Genomic DNA, 14,194 nt, shown 5'->3' on the forward strand with positions numbered 1-14,194 from the left:
TCTTTAAGACGACAGTTCATTTTCTGAAACTCCAGTGAGTAAAATCTATTCTTCTTTGAGCTTTAATTAAAATCAACCTTTTCATTCCAAAAACGAATAAATCCACGATGTCAGAGCAAATATATTCTCCCCTTCCGATGCGAAACTAAGATCACATGCAGTATTCCATATGAGGTCTCAAAAAAGCCCTTTACAATTGCAACAAGATTTTCTAAGTTTTGTGTACGAGCCAGCTTGCATTTAAGGGAAGTATACAATTGCCTTCCAACTTGAAGGCTCTGCCTGCCTAATTACTCTCTTGTATTTCATAAATCAGCCTTTCTTTCTATTTCTCTTTCTTTTTTTAATTTTGCAGTTACATTTTGCTCATTTCTGTCTTTGTGGCACCTGTGGTTTTCCATTAAACGTGGCATCCTGGTAGGATCCGTTTGCCCTTTTGTTAGCCGACAACCTCTTACTGCTGATCCAGGCAGTAATGGTTTTAATTAGCACACCTGAACTATTTAATAGCGTAAATCCTGAACTTTTTTATCCAGCTCTGATTTATGCATCTTCAAGCAACCTTGATGAGATTTGTCATTATAAAAAGTTGTGTTATTTTACTCCCAAGGATATATAATTTTAAATTTAAACATGTTTTTATTAGCAATTTGTTTGCACTATCTTTGTGCCCCAGGAATACGAAACGGGTCCTGACCCAGATCTAGTCCTTTTGTGAACATTAGGCTCAGGCCAGGGGTAATGAACAAAGTTATAATTGACTGCATTAATTTAATGCTAAAATGACTGACCTATTTACATTTAAGTGACCTGAACATTTGGATAGTGTAAATGAGGGTAAATTAAAATGAAAGTTAGAATTACAGTATTTATAGGGGAAGATGGAGTGAATTCTGGACAGTAGCCGACTCCCACATCAGTAAAAAGATAAATGGTCGTTGTTTCACTGCGATTTCACTGTACATGTATAGTGACAATAAATGGCATATCATATCATATCATTTTTAACGAAAGGTAGCAGGCCCAAAATGTCTCTTTCCACAGATGTTGCCTGGATATGGTGTATTCCAAAGTCTAACCACTAATGTGCAGAAAATATATTTTCTTGCATTCTGGTCCTTTAACCAATTGCCTTTATTCTTTTTATACCTGTTTATTGGCGCTTAAATCCTTAGAAATTATCTATTCTTCTAAATTATTCATAATTTTAAACACTATCAAACCTTCACATTGCCTTTTTAAGGGGTTCAGCCCATCTGTATTTCATCGCACTTCTGAATTGTGCCCAGTTAATACGATTATATGGATTAGGAACAGGAGTAAGCCTCTGGAAATCGGAGAGCGATTCATTTGTTGCAGAATACCCAGTCTCTCATTTCATCTTGTAAATATAGTAGTTAACTGCCTGCTGTCCTGGATATGAGATTGTCATCTATATATTCTTATGGAAAGTATGTTTGGAAGAAAGACTGGAACAAAATACAGTGAACTTTGTGGAGACTCTCCTCAAATGGCAGGATAACACTGGTTATCTACACTCTTTTCCAAGGGAAGTACACTGATGCAGCAGGTCCTGGAAGATGGTCAACTTCATGAATGATGTCCTCTGGATTATCTGATTATCTTGCAGCTCTTCCAGCACAAGGAGCTATCCCCAATTGAATGTTACAGATTGACATAATACAAGGTCTGGTATAACATACTGTGGGGTACACTGGAGCTTGGTGCAGCTTTTGCAAAGGCTCTATAGGAAAAGGCCACAGTGTAAGGTCATGCTGTCATTATACAATAATGGCTGAATTGGGCTTAATTAAAATCCATCGACTTTTTGTTCAAGGAATTGGAAAATTTATATTACTCTCAATTAATATAAATAGTATTAAGAAGTACCGAGATTGGCAACATGTACTATATTATGAATAAAGTGTATTTTGGGGGAAGAAATTCCAGCTGTTTTGCATCTGATAAGTAGACAAGTCTTGTTCTGAGAATAGCTACATGTATAACATTATAAATAAAGTGTATTTTAGGGAAAAAATTATGACTGATTTGGATCTTGGGCGAAGATATATTCTGATCGTTAACTACATTTTAGTCACTACTTTAGCTTCAACATGTTTACTTAAACCTGAAGTGGAGAGGCAATGTACACATGGGTGAAAACAGGGAATCCGAGTAAAGCAAGACAAGTGAAAACTCTGCCTTCCATGCCCTGGGAGCAATTGGGAGGAGAGTGAATTGACTGGCTGTCATTGGGGTAAGAGGAAAACAGCTTAGTGTTGAAACGAGAAGTCCAGCCTCAAATGGTGAGGGTGATATTCTGGTCCAGAATTGGAGGTAATAGCCCAGAACAGGGGAAAATCTTGTGCTTTCTAGTGAGGCGCCTTTTTAAACAAAAAGATACTTGTCTTCCGAGGCTCTGCGAGTCCTGGATCAGACTTCTCTCTATATTCTAATCCTGGCATATATTTAAATCAAGACTCTGTTTCCTTCCTCTACAAGATCCGATTAGCCGCTTAAAGGAATAAATTAATAAAGGGATAATAGCAGGGTGAAAAGGAAGCAAGATTGATGGAGGCAAGTAATTTTCACTGCCTGTCGAATATCTTCCATTCTAACCAGTCATTCTTGGAGCTTAATTTCTGAAGTTGATCAGTCCTTTATAATTCAGAATTATAGGATGATGTGGCATGGAGAATTGACGAGAATGGAAAACTAATTTTCATTTTAAAATCAGCTCTGTTTTCAGTATTTGTTAGTCTTGCAAAACCATTTGTTTCAATAAGAAATGTTTATTTTGTTTCAATGAGAAAAGCTTTGTGAGATATTAGTCAGCTTAAATCTAACTTAAGTCACTGTTAAACGGTTCAATAAACTATGTCACTGTTCTTTAACAAATGTGAATGTTTGTTTGTCTTGAGTTTTCAAATTGAACTTTTTTTTAAATAGCCTGTCTTCCAACCAGTACTAGCTGCAGACGATTTTCAAGTCTTTAAGTCATTGATGTTGCAGAAAAATGTAGAATTGCAATTACAAGCTCTTCGAATGATTCAAGAGAGAAATGGTAAGAAGAAAACCAAGTTACATAATAATATTATGGTTACTATTAAATTTCTGCTGATGTATACATCAGTGACACTGAGCAACTGTTGGTCTTGAGAGCAGAGTTTTACCAAAACATTACTTGGTTTAAAAAATTGCAGGAGGATGGTGAGAAACCTTCATGATACATGATTGCATTATGAAAGTTTGATATTGCATTTTAGTTGATATCATCTTTTAATTTGGCCCTATAGTAATAGTCTGTTAGCAGATTTCTTTCACTTTTCTACTTTATATTTGTTCTAATACTTTCCAATTTTGTATCTTTAATAGTCTATGTTCCAGAGGATTTTTTTTTGTCCCTTTATTGCGTCAGTTTATCATTCTAATCAGATCTCACAATTAGGATAAAATTTAACTGTGTAACCCATTCTTATAACGTAATCCTATAAACCCTGGTATCATTCTGGAAAATACACCATGCATCTCTACCATCATTTACTGAACTAACCAAATTTGAGATCTACAGTCAGGATGTGGTCTGCAAAGGCCCTATGCTGTTTAAACACAAATTCCTACCCTTTTACATTCTCAATGTGCTGAAATAAACATCCACATTCCAACAGCTTTTAAGAATAGGTTTGCATTTGCACAATGACTTCTAATGATCTGTGAACTAGTTAGTGCAACCAATTGTACACCTCAACAATTTGCAGGCCTTTGTCATTGGAAAAATATTCTGATTATTTCCCTTGCTAATCTACAGTGTATGAGTTTGCACTTCTCTGTAATAGATTCCATCTACTCCAGCCATGTCCACATACTGTTATGACTAAATATACTGCTGTCAAATACTTTCGAACATTTTATTTGATAGATCATTTTATGTAAATACAAGTTGTTTTTAGTATGTAAAATGCCTATCATAATTTTGGAATCGTAAGTGATTGGAGCAGAATTAGGCCATTTGGCCCATCAAGTCTGCTCCATCATTCAATAATGGCTGATCTATCTCTCCCTCCTAACCCCATTCTCCTGCCTTCTACCCATAACTGCTGACACCTGTACTAATCAAGAATGTAAATCTTTCATTCCTTTACCCAGTCATTGATATAGGTGGTGTAGCTGAGACCAAGCCCTAACATCTGACATATACCATTTATGATACACAGTGCTTTCTCCTTGCTCCTTGCTTTTTTTTCCCCTAATGCTCTTGGTGTCATTGAAACAGGCCCTTTGGCTTAATTCATCCACTGCCCACTGAGATGTTGAGGCTCTGTAGCGTGCTGGTCAGGCTGCATTTGGAGTATTGTGAGCAATTTTGGGCACCATATCTGTAGAAGGATGTGTTGGATCTGGAAAGGGTCCAGAGGAGGTTTACAAGAATAATCCCAGGAATGAATGAGTTAACATATGATAAGCGTTTGACAGCACTGGGCCTGTACTCGCTGGAGTTTAGAAGAACGAGGGAGGACCTCATTGAAACGTACAGAATAGTGAAAGGCTTGGATTGAATGGATGTGGAGAGGATGTTTCATCTAGTGGAAGAGTCTAGGACTAGAGGCCTTAGCCTCATAATTAAAGGATGTTCCTTTGGGAAGGAGATAAGGAAGAATTTCTTTAGAGGATGGTGAATTTGTGGAATTCTTTGCCTTTTATGAAATTTCTTTGAACTGGGATATAAATTGCTTTCTGACAATGATATTGTACCCAAATGCATGTGTACAGCCAGCAATGTTGATTGAAAGGGAAGGAGGGAAAACCTGATACCATAGTATTGAGTTTCCTTCAGTGCATCTATCAATAGTTTTGAGACACAAAATTGAATAGCACGATTCCATTTTAGTTTAGAGATACAGCATGGAAACAGGCCCATCGGCCCAAAGGGTCCATGTCGACCAGCGATACCCGCATATTAACACTATCCTACACACACATTTTTACATTTACCAACGTACAAACTCTGTACAGACAGCATCCATGGTCGTAATCGATCCCAGGGTCTACCTGCTGTGCCACCATGCCGCCCCTTAAATTAAATAGATTTACTTTTTGGAATCATGTGATGCAGCGGTACCGTAAAGATTGCTGATTTCAGTTCATGACGCGGATAGATCTACATCTCCGAATACAGATTTGAAAAATTCTCTTTTAAGGGGCCTTCTCTTCTATTTCTACTTTACACTTTTTCTTTTTCTTTTTTATTTTTTATATACACACTTCACGTTTTTCTACTCTCTACCATCTATATTTCCACTTTTTCCTCTTTCTATTGTTTTCTTTTTCTTGTCTTGCTTACTTCCTTCTCATAACATAAAACTAGAGGTTGTACATAGAATGGATTACGGTATTACATAGTTGGCACCTAAAATTAGGTTCCATTGTACTGTTTTGTGCTGTATTAACTTCTAATAAAATAAACAAAACAAAAAAAAATTAAATAGATTTTTTTTTTAAATTAAATTTCTTAAATTAAATCAATTTCCGCAAATTCTGGAGACAATACAGAACAAGAACAGGCTCTTCAGCCCACAATGTCGCTGCCGTATCATTATGATAAGTTAAACTAAGCTCATGCCTGCACATGATCCTTATCCATCCATTCCATGTGCCTATCTAACTGTCTCGTAAATGCGACTATCATGTCTGGGTCCACCACCACCTCTGGCCGCATGTTCTAGGCACCCTCCACTCTCTATGTTTGAAAGAAACTTGGCGTATAAGAGAAAAGACCAATCAATGAGGCATGAGTAAATATTACTTAATCAAACTTGATTAAATATTTTTATAAACAAAGTCCTGCACAATGCTTTTGATGCTGTTTGATGTGTTTTGCATTACCCTGTGTATTTTAAATACATAATCAAGCCTCAACTATGAAGCACAATGCCTGCCCATAATTCTTACAAGGAAACAAAGTAACAGTTCATAAGGTCATAAGTGATAGGACCATTCGGCCCAACAAGTGTGCTCTGCCATTCAATCATGGCTGATTTGTCTCTCCCTCTGAACCCCATTCTCCTACCTTCTCTCCATAACCCCTGACACCCTTACTAATCAAGAATCTATCCATTTCTGCATAAAAATATCGATTGACATGACCTCGACAGCCTTCTATGGCAAAGAATTCCACAGATTCACCACCCTTGACTAAAGAAATTATTCCTCACCTTATTTCTGTTCATGAAGTCTTCTGAGGACAGTGGTCATTGACAAATCCACTCCTGGAGAGTGTTTATGAACTGTTGGACAGGCGTTTGGGGGTTTTTTGTTATTATGGAGAAAATTCTTCCGTCATCAGCTGTGGAGGTCTTCCTTGCCAGTTCCTTTATGATTAGTAAGCTCACCAGTGCTCTCTTTCTTCTTAATGATGTTCCAAACAGTTGATTTTTGTAAGCCTCAGGTTTGGCAGATGTATCTAACAATTTTGGTCCTCATGTTGATAAACAGCAATAAAAGTTTCCAAAGGTGATGGAAAGACTGGAGGAAAGGCTAGGTGCTGAGAGCACTCTTATACTTGCATCAAAGAGGCAATTAAACACACCTGAGCAATTGCAAACACCCGTGAAGCCATGTGTCCCTATACATAACTAAAACTTTGATCTTGTTATCTTCCGATTTGGCGGTCTTTCTATTTGCGCAAAAACGGTTTGCGATAGCGCCAAGACTTTTCACCAGTTCACTCACCGTTCTCCTGTGCTGCCAAGTTTCGTTCCGATCGGTTGAATGTCGTAAAAGTCAGCGAGATTTAAAAATCTTAAAACCATGCGTGCGTAGATCGATCTCTTCTGGATTAGTCTCTTCCCCTGACACTCCCCGGGACGGTCCACCCTTTCCTGTGCCATCTCGTCTTTACTGGAGCTAAGGGTGGCCGGCCGAGTTTTCCAACAGGACTTTCAGAGGGATCCCAAGCAACCCTGTCCCAAGCAGCAGCCCCGCCCCAAGCAGCCGCCCCGCCCCGCCCCGATATCCAGCCCCAAGCAGCAGCCCTGCCACAAGCAGCCGCCCAGTGTTGGAGACCCAGCCCAGCCCGGAGTCAGAGATGTTGCCAAAAGGAAAGCGGAGACTCTAATCGGGCGGGGGAGAACAACCAGAACCCAGCGCCCGCTGTGAGTCGCCATTGCACCGCCAATTCCAGCCACGACTGCTCTGGTCCCCCTCGCTGGCTCCTCCCCCGTGATGCCCCCCTGATGGCTCTTTTTCCCCTTTTCTCCGAGCCATGGCCCCTCGCACACACCCCTCTCTTTTCTCCAACTGCCCCCACCCACAACACCCCTCCCCCCACAAGCCCCCCTGCCCACAACACCCCCGCCCACACACACCCCCCTGCCCACACACACCCCGCCCCCACAACCCCCCTCCCCCGACACACACACACCCCCCACACACACCCGCAACACAACACTTTTTCTCACAGAGAGTGGTGAGTCTGTGGAATTCTCTGCCTCAGAGGGCGGTGGAGGCAGGTTCTCTGGATGCTTTCAAGAGAGCTAGATAGGGCTCTTAAAAATAGTGGAGTCGGGATATGGGGAGAAGGCAGGAACGGGGTACTGATTGGGGATGATCAGCCATGATCACAGTGAATGATGGTGCTGGCATGAAGGGCCGAATGGCTTACTCCTGCACCTATTGTCTATTGTCTAATCTGCTAGAAACAGCATTCTAGATGAAATTGCAAAAGTGTACAATGTTTGGTTTGAAAAAATATATAATACTGCTGCACAATAATATGAAGTTGTAGAAAAAGCATTTTAGCTTTTAATAGTTAACATTTTTGGATTGTGTTTTGCTATGTTATGAAACTTAAGAGATTTTTGTGGGGGAGCATATCAAGACAATTTTGATGTGAAACTATTATGAACCTTAAATAGAAATGGGTGCAGGATTACTTTGGATATCCTGGACCGCCATAGTATGCAGACATCCAACTCAGTATTTGTTCCATATCTACCCCTTGGCCAAAAATAAAAATAAAATATAGCGTATCTATGGCCTCAACACCACTAGTAAAGAGTAGAGATTGGTTTGTGAAAAAAAAGTCCAGCTAGAAAAAATAGCATGTATTGTAAAGCCCTGTTTTAACCGGGACAATCTTCCTGTGAAAACCAAAGGAACATTTTACCAGAGAGAAAGAAATTTGATCTGTTGTGGCAAAGCTAACCTTTTGCTTGGCTAATCTTAAATTAGCGTAGGTACACAAAATTGCTGGAGAAACTCAGCGGGTGCAGCAGCATCTAGGAGCGAAGGAAATAGGCAACGTTTCGGGCCGAAACCCTTCTTCAGACTTAAATTAGCGTACCTCCTTTTCTATCCACTTACACTTGTGCATCTCACCTTGTTTCAAATATTTATTTCCTGAGGTAGTCCAACTGCTGGATCTGGAAAACAAAGGAAATAAAAATATAAAATGCTGGAGATTCTCAGCAGGGTCGGGTGTATTTTGCAGGGACATAAATATAATTCATGTTTCAAGATGATAGCATTTTTCGATCAGAACATCAACAAAGAGAGTAAAAAAAAATTGTTTTTTTCCTTGGCAGGAGCTCTCCCTGAATGTTTGACGGATGGAGAGGATAAGATCAGTGAACTGGAGCAACAGGAACTTAGAATATTGAGAGAGGTGCTAAAGTGAGTAAATGTATTGGAATGTATTTCTGCTCCTGACTATTTATTTCAAGCTAAGCAGTGACTGAATTTAACTATTATTATTAATTGTATGTTAGCAACTAGGAGATCTAGCAGGCCTTGGCGGACCAAGTGCAAGTGTTCAGCGAAATGTTTGCCAAATCTGTGTTTGGTCTTGCCGATCTAAAGACGGCCAAGTTGGGTGCACCAAGTGGAGGAGATAAGGTTAGAGTTGGTGTACATGAACCTTTATCTCACCTGGAAGGACTTCTGGGATCCCTGGATGGACAAGAGAGAGGATGTATGGGGACAGCTGTTGTCACCGGTGGTTGCAGAGGAAAGTACATGGGGAGGGCTAGTTTGGTGTGAAAAGATGAGGTATCTTGGTCGGCTTAGATGAGTTGATCAAAGGGGTAGTCTCCATGCTGCATGAATATCTATATACTTGGCATTTAGCTTCTATCTTCAATTTTCCGCTTGCATTTAATGATACAGTTTTCATGCTCAGTGTTAACTGCTGTATTAAATGGTTCCTCTTGCCGTTTGACATAATTGCTTGGTGTAATTGATATTTATTTTGTTTTCTGCTCTCCTTTCACTCCCTTAAATTGGACTTTCCCTGATCTGTGAACTTTGTTATGCGTGTGTCCTTCTCAATTATTACCGTCCTGGATTATTTTACGAACATCTCTCTGGCCTAGATACTACTATTTTTTCGGGATTGGTTCATCCTGCTTTGAGATTTTTGCATCCCGGTATAGTTTATTCCATGTGCACTTGACCTGACTCTTAGCCAGTTGATTTCAGGGTATTATGACCACTTTTTAAAATCCTTTCATTAATTTGCTAAAATACATCCAACTTCCTTCTGTTATTCAGCGACAGTCTATTTTGCTGTAATTGATCTTTTTTTTTTCTTTCGTGCTTTTTATCATGTCTTTAGACAATCTAAAGATGAATATGAACAGGAGATGGCAAAACGATGTGTTGCAGAAACAGGAGCTAAAGGTGGAATATTAATACAAAGTGACTTGGAGAAAGCAATTGTGGAAAGTGCAGACAAAGAGACAGCACGACTATCCAGACAACACCAACAAGGAAAGGAGAATTTGGAACGGGTAATAAAATTACTTATAAATAGTACTCTGCAAATGAGATGAAATGTTCTGTAATGTGATAATATTAAAGAATTCTCTTTTGACAGTGAACAGGATAAATGCCCAAATATTGCTACACATAGTTTTCCTATTAATCTCGCAACAAGATGTCCAGAGACTAATGTGCTTGTCAGTGGAAATTTCAAGTTTTTGGGAACAAAATCCAATACTGCAATTTTTTAATTTGATCTCTGGCATCTGTGAGCGTAGCAAACTGCAAGGAGATTTTGAACCAATGGAATTGAAGAGACTTTACTGAAACATGCTCACTGAAAAACGGGAGGCAAAAGCAAATGGGAGATGTAACAAATATTTAAATTGTACAGGAAATGAAATGAAGATTGAAACTTTGGATGGAACACGTGACGATAATAAACTGTTAAATATAAAACCATCTGAGAGCCTGTGGAGTCTTGTAGGAAACATGAACAGATGATGTATACAATATTTTTTACCTTTGGGATCCTTCACACTTGTTTTCCATTGATCAGGAATATCCATAATGTAACCAACAAAAGAACAATTATGTGTTTAAAATTATACCATGCTCAATATCCAGAGCAATTACCATGAATCAGTCTATTTTACAAACCATCAAGCTTGTCTATCATGGCACTATAATTTGACACTAGAACTATTTTTTGTGTTAGCTTTGCCATGTATTTTTAGGCAGTTATAACATATAAGGCATGCAATTGTTCTTGACCAGGCCAATTGCTTGAAGCTGCTGCCCATCATCCTCAGCTGCTTGTTAAGTCTTGGTCCAGATATTGAGCATTAGTCTCATCTGCTCTCGCATCCTTTAGTTGGATGAAGAAGACCTAGCAGCAGGCAGCATAGCCTTGAGGTCTTGCCACCAGAATACTATTGGTGGAACGCTTTGGCAGAAGGCATAGCTTAGCTGAAAGAGATGCTTTGATCTTGTCAAAGCTCATAATTTAAAAAAAAATTAAATGCTCCTGAATTCTGGTACATTTTGAAAAACAAAAAATATATTAATGATTTAAGAATATATATTTTTGAAATATAATTGAAAATCGAAGAGCACCTTGAAGTGATGAAGTAACATAATTTTTTTTAAAGTCAACTTATTTTACTCTTTGCCAATTAATTCATTTGCACTACTGGCATATCTATTGAAATCAGTGTGATCTCTGATCCAATGTCTGGTCTGACCTGGTGTTGATTTGGAGAGATGATATCCCCAAGGTAAATCTGGGAAATCATAGCAAAATTAGGCACCATCCCTGCTAGTGCATACATGGCATAATGGCCGATGTAGTGCCATCTGTCACTTACTAAATATTGGACTGTGCTGTTGGCATTACAGGAATATAAATGTATTTCTCTGCTTCAGTCAATTTTGCTAAATGTGCTTTTATAATTGTGGCTGAATATCGTATATTGAATGAAATTGAATTTTGTAATTGGTGTACAATATAAAGGATGTCCAACCAACTGAGAAGTTGCTTAGAAATGTTCACCTTTTTTCTGTGCTAAAACATAGTTGCGTGTGATGCTAATGCCAATTTGCAATATTCACAAATTGATCACAATGATTGCAAAATGAATTACAAATTATCATTAGCATAGTTTCATTTCAAAAGATGTATTGAATTGTGACGGGTATGTATCCCGGCAGAATCAATATTATTTTAATATGATACTATAATTTTAATGTGCAGCATCAAGTGAGAATCTTTAGTTCTCAAAGAGACTACTTGGAACAACTGCACACCAGCAGCAGAAGGAAGGTATGAGGGAGAGAAGGCGAGAGCAGAAAATGTCTTCACATTTATGCCCCCCCCAACCTCAGAGTCAGCTGGCCTCCCATCGTCATCTGACTCACCTGGTCCCATAACTGAACTATGTGTGGGGAAATAACTGAGACAAACCTAACATTATTTTCGCATTAGTTGCGGTCTTCAAAAAATATTGGTTGGTTTAATATGTGCAGTTTCCAAAGGGTTTTGGAGTGTTCTACAAAGTGTCCAGTTGTTAGCAGAGTTGCCTATATTGTGTTCTTTAGTTTTGTTGTGACTATTCAAGGAAAGTCTATTTTGGGAGTTTGGAACTCCAATTTATTTCACAATAACTTGAAATGTAAACTGCAAGATGACTGATGTCATCAAATGCCCATCTAATGTTGGAAAACATTGGACGTGCTGACATGCATTGTAATCGCACGTGTCTTTTACAATTTTGCGTCAGGTACAATTTCATTCACCTGAATAATTATCTGCAGGACCACAGAGTGCAAACCTGTCATGGAAGTACCTGGTGGATATTGGCTAAAATACACTTGAATAAGTTTGAGGTGCAAGTTTACAAATCTTTATTGGGGTACTTTCTGCCACAATAAATCTTCCCATGTCTCTTAGCCACTTGTCCACCAACACGTCCCAACCTCAACCCAAGATCCCACCTATTTCTCCTAATTTGTATATTAGTGGTCATTTTACTAAAAGATAACTAGAGGACAGATGTAGGGTAAATTTAATATTACAGGACAAGAGATTGTATTTTGTGTTGCCGGAGGTGGAAGTGGTGAACTGAACATAATTGTATGGGGCAAGCTTGTATTTCAAGGGAAGCAATGAATACATTTAACTCAAATTTAATTCCTGTTGCCACATTTAATCTGTTAGGGTTGGCTTGGTGTGAGAATCCCAGCCTCCATGATTTAAAAACTCATCTGAAATAGAGGTGGCTAGTTTTGTTAAATGACTTAATTGACCAAGAGATTGATGACTTAACTTATCCTCTCTAAAACCATAAATGGATGGATTGTCATGTTGGATTCAGCTTTGAAATCTTTGAAAAATATTTTTATCAAGCATTCCTTGGAAGTTAAAATGTATTATTTTTTTTATCATTATAAAGTAGGTTTTAACATGTGTAAACATATTAAACTGATCTTATTCTTTGTAAAAAAAATTGGAACTAAACCACAAAATTATTGTAGTTCAAAAATATTTTGAAAATTGTGCCCTTAGCTTAATTAGCTACATGCATTTTTTCATACCATTTTAGTATTTCCTTATTACTTCCACTGTTTTTCCCCCGCTGTTAATGAATGTAATTGTGGCTGAATGATGATACAAAATTATATTTATTTATTAGAATTGCTACCACCTGCCACGTTATTGTGTTTTAATGTTATTTTTTATGTCATTATGTGATTGAAATAACTGAACGTGCAGAATATTGAAATGGATCAAAATTGCAAAATAAATCTATCATTAAACATAGAAACATAGAAATTAGGTGCAGGAGTAGGCCATTCGGCCCTTCGAGCCTGCACCGCCATTCAATATGATCATGGCTGATCATCCAACTCGGTATCCCGTACCTGCCTTCTCTCCATACCCTCTGATCCCCTTGGCCACAAGGGCCACATCTAACTCCCTCTTAAATATAGCCAATGAACTGGCCTCAACTACCCTCTGTGGCAGAGAGTTCCAGAGATTCACCACTCTCTGTGTGAAAAAAGTTCTCCTCATCTCGGTTTTAAAGGATTTCCCCCTTATCCTTAAGCTGTGACCTCTTGTCCTGGACTTCCCCAACATCGGGAACAATCTTCCTGCATCTAGCCTGTCCAACCCCTTAAGAATTTTGTAAGTTTCTATAAGATCCCCTCTCAATCTCCTAAATTCTAGAGAATATAAACCAATTAAATATATATTACATTTGCATACCTAATAAATTTCCAGCATTGTAAATTTAGACTAACTCATTGTATTTCACTAACTAATTTCTTGAAATGCATGACTAAACTTGAGAAAATTTTAGAATTTGTTGAGGTCACATGGATAAAAATAGTGAAGTTTGTATTAACATCTTAATAATGTTCAGACATCAGTACATTTAGACAATAGGTGCAGGAGTAGGCCATTCGGCCCTTCAAGCCAGCACCGCCATTCAATGTGATCATGGCTGATCATCCCCAATCAGTTCCCCGTTCCTGCCTTTTCCCCATATCCCCTGACTCTGCTATCTTTAAGAGCCCTATCTAGCTCTCTCTTGAAAGTATCCAGAGAACCGGCCTCCACCGCCCTCTGAGGCAGGGAATTCCACAGATTCACAACTCTCTGTGAGAAAAAATATTTCCTCGTCTCTGTTCTAAATGGCTTACCCCTTATTCTTAACTGTGGCCCCTGGTTCTGGACTCCCCTAACATCAGGAACATGTTTCCTGCCTCTGGCGTGTCCAAATCCTTATACGTTTCAATAAAATCTTTTCTCATCCCTCTAAACTGCAGAGTATACAAGCCCAACTGCTCCATTCCCTCAGCATATGACAGTCTCGCCATCCCGGAAATTAACCTTGTAAAACTACGCTGCATTCCCTCAATAGCAAGAATGTCCTTC

The 14,194-nt window shown here is 38.7% G+C and overlaps 1 protein-coding gene across 3 annotated transcripts in view; it reads left to right on the top strand.

Moving 5' to 3' along the window:
- The window catches only part of cfap36 (cilia and flagella associated protein 36), a 49,329-nt gene that overhangs the window by 17,055 nt on the left and 18,080 nt on the right, over positions 1-14,194 (top strand). For all 3 annotated transcript variants that reach the window (XM_055639870.1, XM_055639872.1, XM_055639871.1), the window contains 3 exons: positions 2,950-3,064; positions 8,583-8,670; positions 9,611-9,785. In XM_055639870.1, the coding sequence (XP_055495845.1) occupies positions 2,950-3,064; positions 8,583-8,670; positions 9,611-9,785 (378 nt within the window). The remainder of the gene's footprint in view (positions 1-2,949; positions 3,065-8,582; positions 8,671-9,610; positions 9,786-14,194) is intronic.

Source organism: Leucoraja erinacea, chromosome 8 (genome assembly GCF_028641065.1).
Source record: "Leucoraja erinacea ecotype New England chromosome 8, Leri_hhj_1, whole genome shotgun sequence".
In the NCBI taxonomy this organism is placed as follows: Eukaryota; Metazoa; Chordata; class Chondrichthyes; order Rajiformes; family Rajidae; genus Leucoraja; species Leucoraja erinaceus.